This window comes from Sinocyclocheilus anshuiensis, unplaced genomic scaffold (genome assembly GCF_001515605.1).
Source record: "Sinocyclocheilus anshuiensis isolate Anshui unplaced genomic scaffold, SAMN03320099.WGS_v1.1 scaffold2171, whole genome shotgun sequence".
NCBI lineage: Eukaryota > Metazoa > Chordata > Actinopteri > Cypriniformes > Cyprinidae > Sinocyclocheilus > Sinocyclocheilus anshuiensis.
In genome coordinates, this window is record NW_015537929.1 from 270,099 (window position 1) to 279,305 (window position 9,207).

Sequence of the window (9,207 nt, forward strand, 5' to 3'; positions counted from 1 at the left end):
CTTTTTTTCTTAAAAAAAAAAAAAACGAACACTAGCTTCTCTAATCTTTTTGTACTCTATCTGTTTTCTTTTTATTTATTATACAATTAACAAAAGCAAAAAAGGCCTCTAACACTAGCTTGTTCTATTCTTTTTCTATTCTATCTGTTTTCTTTTTATTTATTATAGACTTGTCAGCACTTGCATATCATTGCTTTTGTTGATTTTGATTGCTTCCATTGTCCTCATTTGTAAGACGCTTTGGATAAAAGCATCTGCTAAATGACTAAATTTAAATGTAAATGTAAATATAATTTTATTTATATGTATTATTTATTAATATTGTTTTTACCTGTCTATCTGCCTTGTCTTATAATATCTTGTAGCCTGTAGTAAAACACGAAATAGAGAGAAGACATAGTAATGAAGACCAAATTCCAGTAAAATATCTTAGTCCATTATTATGTATATATTTTGAGTGGCAGTTTCTCACTGCAGATGATGAAGTTGGTGGGATGTGATGCATGTGAAATACACAACTGAGTTTAGACAGGGTTCGTACAGAAACTGCAAAATTAAATTCAAGGACTTTTCAAGCACTACTTTTTGGGTTTTCAAGGACTAAAATCAGAGATCTCACTTATCAAACAATATTGTTATCATCTTTAAAATTCTAATAAACTAATAAAACAAATAAAACAAAACGGTACAAATAAAGTGCAGCACAAAAGCATGCAATGACTGTGGCAACTTTAACATTTCAAAGGATACTATGGCAAAGTTATCGCTTTCCTTATTCAAACTGATTTTTTTTTTCATGAGTATATGATTGACCTGAAGAATGAAAGCTATATCATACACTTGGAAAATTATGAGCTTTATCATGCTCATAGACACTAGGGGTGTGACAATACGCTTAGCTCACAAGGTGAGACAAAATACAGATACTTGGTTCACTAGAACGAGACAATGTTTGAATACTTTAAGAAATGTTCAAATGACAAAATATTTGTCTTTTAATCATAAAAAGTAAAACAATGCAGTTGTATTTTGAAATGTTTTAACTAATCTAGGGCTTAACTAATGATTATTTTGCTAATCAAGTAATCTACTAATTATTTTGACAAGTGAGTAATCTGATGTATGTTTTAGTAATACAAATAGAACTAAGTGAAAAACAGGCTTTAATATGACTATATTTATATATAAACTAACGATGAGGCAATAATAATTGGCTCAAATAAAGTATCAAAACCAAGTACATGGTTTTATTGAACAACATTGTTGAATACATAATGTAATATGCCTATATTATAACAAATATCTGCAGAGGGCGCCAACGGCCTGGTGATGTTTCATGTATTTCAACGACATTTAAATCCATTTAATTGCAATATTTGGCCACATGCAAAGTGAGAAACTTTTATATTGAAATCGCGATCTACAATAAATCGCATATTTAGAAATATGTTGATGTATTCTGTGTTGGCATAGGTTTATAAATGACTTACGTTACAAATTAAGTGAGATAACGCACAGTTTTCCGAGATTAATGTTAAGCAACCCAAACTCACCGCATATGCAGAGGAAGAGTTTAGCCCCTTTCACACATACAGTCTTCACTGGTAAATTGCCACTAAAGGTGGGGTAAGCGATTTCTGGTAGCCAATGTTGACATTTGAAATTTCAATAGATTTTCAATGGTCGCTTTGTCGCGTCCAGTGTACTAGACAGGCTTTAGCTGTGCGGCACAGACACGGTGTTACTCACCTATCAAGAAGAGACAAAGCAACCTCGGCATCCGATCGCAGGCCTTCCGCTCCTTGAGTTCTCTCCAGCGCTGGAAAGCTGATCCATAGAGATGACGTGATTACTCTGAGCTGTTTACAAAGCTCAGTTAATTATATAGAAAATAGCTGTTCTATATAAATATGGCTCTAGATGGAAATCTTGCAGCTGGATACTATTGCACATCGCAGCTTTTTCAGAATGTGTCGCGCTCATCAGCTGCGACTCTGCAGTTGGATACTATTATGCGCGTCTCATGTTTATAGGACCAAAAATGTCTGATTGGCTAGTAATGTTAGTTTGGTTGAGAGTGAAAGCTGTGTTCCTCTCATACATTGGTAGGCGAACTCATTAACTCGAAAGTGAAATCAACAAGTTTTTTTAAAATGTAGGAGGACTATCTTATTTTCCCACTGCTAAACGCCACACTCCGGAGATCCGGCACGGTGCCGGAGAACTTTAAGCCCTGTATTTCATTTTATTATTCTAAAATGTGGAACATATTACAAAATGAAAGTCCTTGTTCCACTCACTGACTTCACAGCCAAAGCTGGCATTCCATCCAGTGTGACACAGGGGTGAGAGTCCAGCAGGTACTGTGGTTGTTAACACAGCCCTGCCCTGATATGACTACAATAGACTCTGAAGCAGCCTTCATATTATCAGTACACACTCACTGTATATTACAAATGCAAAAAGACAGACATTTTATTATCCCATTTATTGCCCAATTATGCAATGCATTACCTGGGTGATAACTGGAGGGCAGGAGTTGCTACTCCACTGATCCTTACACTGATGCATTTGGGAACAGACTCCATTACACCAGCCACATCCCATAAACTTTGGGGCTGCTAAACACACTGAACAGTTGAGGAAATGGGCACAGCCTGGACCTCTGGGAGACACATTTATCAGCTGTACATACAGGATGAAGAGAGATAGGTTTGACATTGGACAGATGTAAACACAGAAAAATGCAGCTGAAAACTATGAGTCACTTTCGGTCAGTGTATTTTTAAACATTAAACCTGCTGATGGCTGATAAGCTTTTGAACTGTACAGAATAAACGTGCATACCTTATTTCCAACGACAAACAGCAGAGACTCCGAAGAATGAACGGCAGCTATTCGTGACACTTTCTGCATATCTTCCACAAGAGAGTAGTTGGCAAACAGTACAAGAGACGATCTGCTCAGAATAACCTGAAAAGTAAAATATTTTTTGTCTGTCAAGAATCTAAAGCCACACAGGAAACTTAGTCACAGCTACACAAATATAAAATATACAAAATATTTGTCCAAATAAAAGCAAAATGAATTCACTGTCTCCATCCAATATAGGTAGCCAAAAAAAGCCTGGTTTATGATTGTATTGGCCATTGACTAGCAGAGTTTATATCTCTCAATTCTGACATTTTTCCTTCAGTTTATACCTCAGAAAAAAAGTAAGAATTGTGAGATATAAATATCTATTTAGGGGGGCTGAGATGATAGATTGGTTTCTGAAACACCCTAGAAAGACTTCAGCAACACAATATGTTAGCTCCCCAGTAAATTTCAGTAAGGTGCCAATAATTTTTCACAGTATTTAAACAGGAATCAGTTTCTTCCAAAAAAAAAGAGTGATGCACAAATAACCTGCAAGAGCCTTCCATCTTCTGTGCCAATGTGCGCCACAGTCTTGGTCTCAATGGTAGTCACCAGAATAGAAGTGAAGAGCACATTGTTCATCTGCCTATTGAAGAAGTCCACTCTGTAGTAAGGCTTTGCCACCATGGTGGGGACAGCATTGCAAGTCAAACCATCTCGGTTCTAGACAAAATAAATCAAAATATCGACTGAATAAATATATTTTGTGAATGTAAAAATGCAACTTTTTGTTGCTTAGCAAGAAATATATTAAAAATCAGGGCGTATACAGTGTATACAAGAAGTGTCAATTTGCCTAAATGAAAACTGCTAAATCAGCAACTGCAACAATATTGCATTTGGAGCTCAACTGACTGTTTTAAAAAATTCACTCCAATTCCTGTGCCAAAAAATGCACCCACTTCAACAGCAACCCCAGTGAAAAGGAAGCAACAACTTGTAAACGGAAGGCATCTGACAGTAATAAATGATTTCCTGCCCCCAAAAGCTTGAACCAAATTAAAATTTGTGGGATATGTGCACTAAATAAGTAGGAAGCAAACATGTACTGTCCAGTCACAATTTAATTTCCATTGCTGTAGAAGTGAATAAACTTAAGAGCAGATGTTGTCATTTATGTTGACTTTTTTCCTCCCATGGAACAGAAATTTGAAAGAGTTTTCCAACTTTCCAATAGTTCAAAAAGGATGTAAAGGTACCTTAAAAGTATAATTAAAGTGGTGCATACAACACATACGTGATATTTTAAATTCTTCTCAATTAATATGATAATTTAGGAATTGTGGTTGTTATTCACTGGAAATCTTGACCTCCATCAAAGAGGCACATTCATAAGAGTTCATAAAACATAAATGACTCTTTTGTTGTCTGAATTATGTGCTTTTGAAACTGACTGATCCTGTTCTCCAGTCTGGTGATCCAGTGGTTATCAGCTCATTCTTCAGAATTTCTCTTTCGAACGTTGAGCAAATAAAGAAAGAATTGTCTTTTCTTTTTTTCAGAACAACTGTTTCAAATATATTGTGTAAAATAATGGAATTTCACGATAGCAAAAAACGTAAAATATTAAAGGAAAAAAAACAAAAATGATGTAAGTGAGATATACAGAGTGGAATGTCCAGAAAATATTTACTATGGACATGTTAAAATGCGTACCTATAACTACGGGACATTTGCATTGCAAATCTTGTTTTATTTCAGTCAACCTCCTCAGTATCTCTGTTCTGGTTCAAAACAAACTGTTGATGTCAGTATTGAATATCCTGAGACTACGTGCTCTCTTTGATTTATCAGCTCTGGCTCATTGCCAGTTTAAGATCGTGAGAGATAAAGTCATACTCAGCACAAATGTCTGGCACAGAAAGTTCAGTCTAATAGTAAGGTATTGTGTGACGTATTATAGTTCATGTACGAGCATGTGGCGGCTGGTATCTATAAAACAAAAAGTGACTTCAAGAACTGAACAACACAGCAGAGACTTCCAAACCACATGCAATAACAGTGTATGATAAAGACTGACTCTCACAGGGTGATCCCTGAGCAAGTGTAGCTTCACATTTGAGTTTAAATGAAAATCAAATGTTTGTGTGAGTCATTTCCTGAGACTGGCTTCCCTAACCATCAAATATTTTATGGTCCACTCCTTTTTAGGTATAGGTTGTGCAATATAAACTAGACCAATTACATAATCCCTTTAAATAAACACAAAATGGGGGCTTGACTGAGGTACAGGTTGAAACATAAAATGCCATAAAATTACTATTTCAGCCTTTTGAGTAAGACAAAAAAATATTGAGAATGAATTAGCCTAAATTCAATGATAGATAGATGGTGTTGCTAAGTGGTTGCTAAGGTAATCTGAGTGGTTGCTATAGCATTGCTAGGGTGTTCATGGTGGTTGCTATGGCGTTGGTGGTGGCAGGGCATTGCTTGGTGTTGCTAGGGTGATCTGAGTGGTTGTTAGGGTATTTTGCCAAGCCATTGTTAAGTGATTGCTAGGGTGTTCTGGGGTTGCAAGTACATCGAGGCAATTGCTATGCTGTTCACTATGGTGTTACTAGGATTATCTGAGTGGTTGCCATGGTGTTGCCAAGAGGTGGCTAGTACATTACTAGGTGGTTGCCAGAGTGTTCTGGGGGTTTCTATAGCATTGCTAGGGCAGGTCGTGTACTTGCTATGATGATGATGAGGGGTTGCTAGGGTCCTATCTGTGTTCTGGGGATTGCTACGGCATTGTGAGATAATTGCTATGGTGTCTGGGGGTTGATAGGGCATTGCTAAGAAGTTACTATGGTGTTTTGGGGGTTGCTATGGTACTGAGGAAATTTCTATGCTGTTCTGTGATTTGCCAGGGCATTGCTAGGCAGGGTTGCCAGGTCTGCGGAACAAAATCAACCTAACTGCTAAACAAAACTATCCCAATTGTGCTTTTTCTACGATTTTCCCCTCTGTCGGGGATCCACTGTGTCGAAATAGCACTCTATAGATTGAGATCACAACCTGCTGACTGAAAAAAACAACCCACAGCAACAGTGTAACAGCAGCCCAATTCCATCCCAATTTTATCCAGACACCTAAAAATGGGGGTTCTCAGGAACAGGATGGAGAAACACGGATTTATTAATAAACAAGACCACACTAACTTAAAATGTGAATTGTCAAGGAACTCCAGTGAGAAATGCAAACTCACCTCATGCGGGCACATTTCACAGGGCTGAAAATGGCACAATCCCCGAGAGAGCCGCTCTGTCCCACTTGAACAGCAGGACTCTACACCTTTCTCAATCTCACTGTTCACGGCATCAATTGGAAATGCGCACAAGGCAGACTGTCTGACAGGATTCCCCTTTTCATCTGTTACAGCAAACACGCCATAAAGAATTGGGCTTTCCATCTTCACTCCTAGCTCATCGGCCAGCTCCTTGCCAAGTGTACTGAAATGAGCAGCTTGAACCGAATTGTACAAAACATCCTTAATCCACTGGCTCCTTTTCCTGCGTTTGGGCTCAAAACGGCACTCCAGAACAATTTCCCTGTACATCCAAGGCTCGCTGTCCTTGATCGGCAGCCGCCCAAGATGGGTCTGCAACTTGGCGTTTGGTTTCATTGGGCTCTCCCACTGTACAGATAAGAAATACACATATTCTGGCATGGAGAAGGTATAGATGTAGTCGATGGAAAATATATCCTGGAATTCGGGAAGAACTGTCAGACCCTTCACTTGGCTGTCGAAACCGTCTTCTGTGGCAAGTACACGACGAATAGAAAGGGACTGTTTGCCAAAAGATCCAGCAATGGTGGTATTGATGGTAGCTGCTGTAAAGAAGAACGTTGAATAACCATCTCCAACCGCGCTGACCTTTGTTCCCAGAGGACTAGCAACACAGTCAGGACAAGCTAAGGGTGTGTTGACCTTTTTATCAAAAAAACATTCAGAGTTAGAGGGGCTTGCACTTTTATTAAGTTTAAGGAGGTTACAGACTCCATACTGGGTACTCCCACAGATGTACAGTAGGTTAAGATAGTCCAGAGGCTCTAAAACAAGAACTTGGTTATCCGTGTCCAGTGGCGTTCCCGGTTCATTCTCAACATCACAATGACAAGTTTGGCAATCTGGACTGCCAACTGGCCCGGTTCTTAATTCCCATAGCTTGGTGAGATTTTTGTCCAAGGCTTCAACCACATTTTGTGAGGCCACATAAACCTCATTAAAATTTTCATTAAAAACTATGTTCTGTATGGCTTTTGCAGTTTGGAAAAAAGAGACAGAGTAGGAAACAGAAAAGTTTATGTTCATTTGTGGGACTGTAGGACATGATTTTAGTGCACAGGTCAGATGTATCTGCAACCAGACACATTTTAACAAGGTCCTGGGGCTGATGAACATCTCCGCTGTCCTATGTAGCCTGATGTGAATGGATTTCACTGCTATTGCTAATACATGATGAAGATAACCAGGACCTTTGAATAGGAAAATACAGAAGAAAGAGAGATTAATATGTACACTGTAAAATGCTTACATCATTAGGCTATATCAGAACATCCATTCCATTCCATAGGGTTACATTTGATTAACGACAGTTAAACTGTGGTAATGTGGTAGCAGGCACTGTTATCACTTAAAGAAAATAAATAATACAGCTTGAAGGCGTTCCCAATCCCATGTTTGGTACTTTAATATTTTGGCGGAAACTATGGTTACTGTGGTAAAATTTTGCAAGTGAACTAGCCTATGAATAATTACGCAATATATATTTAACATAACGATTTTTTTACTGTAATGTTGGCAATAGGAAAGTACATAAACTCCTTGTTACGAATTTCTGACTGTCGAAAAAATAATATGCAACTTAACGCGCAATTTATAAACAAACATGTCACAGTGTAACTAGCTTTGATTTTCGTGTTTGGTCAAGGAATTAATACATGTAGTTGATACATTTAGGCTATATACAAAGAAATATGAACTAAAATGTGACTTATGTCCCAGACGTGTTACACAAATTCTAAGAACTACAAGGAGAAACTGTATTATTGATTATAAAAAGTGTGTGAATTTACCTGAGGCTCACCTGTGGCCTTTTACCTCTTTCCCTGAAGTCCAATGAAGAGTGAACGTGCGCACTCAAACGACTTACAAAAACTCCACAGAAAAAGGTAACAGTGATTGTACTTAAAGTTGAACATACCTGAAAAAATTCACAAGATAAACTGGTTTCTTCGTACAGGACAGTTTCGACTTCTTGTATTAGCATGAGATAGAGAACGCGGTGAGTCCCCCATTCACAGAACACGCCTAAACACCTCATAAGGAAGTGGATGTTGCTCAATCCTTCCCCAACCTAAACATCTCCCCAGGGATTAAAATCAAAATTAAGGCTTGCACACCCCCTTCCTTGTCTAAATAGCATTTAAGCGCATATATAATTTATGTCTACAAACATTTGGATTTCCTTGGCTTGTGGTTTTCAGTTCTGTTCAATAGCATTTTTGAAGGAATGCAAGGAATTTAGTTCCCATGCAGGCTATAGGCTATTCTGGGGTGAGGGGGGAAACTGTTACGTCAATTGGCTATTCGTTCAAATAAACCAGCAATCCACATTACACCATACATAAATACATACATACATACACTTTACATAGAGGTTGTGGTGATATATGACAAATTAATAGCTGTTTCACACTACTTTACTGTTATGTGGGGAAATTGGTCGTGTTTTGGGTGTATCATATTCTGAAATTGATCGTGAGTGACATTTCAACAGACATAACAGATGATGTAATTATGGATTTCCACGTAAATTAAATACAGATGTTACTATTATTATTTCTTGTGTTTGCTAATTCCACTGTCTATATAAGTAAAAAATTATTGCTTATTCCAAAATATTTGGAAAAATTCATGTATTTGTCTAAATATATAAATAAGGAATAATAAATCATTTATAAATACTTATTATGTTATTATTATCACTTTTATTTATTTAGTTATTTTCTGTAATCAATGAAAAAATGAGTAGGCCTAATAAGTAGGATGGCATTCATTACTTGCAGAATGCAGAGAAGAAAAAATGTTTTAGGCTATAATTTAATGTTTTGAAATTATATTGCCACATTTGGATCTTAGTGAGTTTCATCTTGGTTCCGCTAATTTAAAGTTTCCTATATATCAAATTCTGTTTATTAGCCTATATTGTGTATACGTAATATTTCCTATATATTATATTATATTATATTATATTATATTATATTATATTCAAATTCATTTTTGATACTATCCCTCCAAGT

The 9,207-nt window shown here is 37.1% G+C and overlaps 1 protein-coding gene across 2 annotated transcripts in view; it reads right to left on the reverse strand.

Moving 5' to 3' along the window:
* LOC107657855 (macrophage-stimulating protein receptor-like) overlaps positions 1 to 8,215 on the reverse strand; it is a 40,773-nt gene extending 32,558 nt beyond the window's left edge. For both annotated transcript variants that reach the window (XM_016446137.1, XM_016446130.1), the window contains exons 1-5: positions 8,109 to 8,215; positions 6,110 to 7,380; positions 3,409 to 3,582; positions 2,848 to 2,973; positions 2,515 to 2,685 (exon numbers count right to left, since the gene is read on the reverse strand). In XM_016446137.1, the coding sequence (XP_016301623.1) occupies positions 2,515 to 2,685; positions 2,848 to 2,973; positions 3,409 to 3,582; positions 6,110 to 7,306 (1,668 nt within the window). In that variant the 5' untranslated portion in view covers positions 7,307 to 7,380; positions 8,109 to 8,215. The remainder of the gene's footprint in view (positions 1 to 2,514; positions 2,686 to 2,847; positions 2,974 to 3,408; positions 3,583 to 6,109; positions 7,381 to 8,108) is intronic.
* Positions 8,216 to 9,207: the final 992 nt, after the last annotated feature.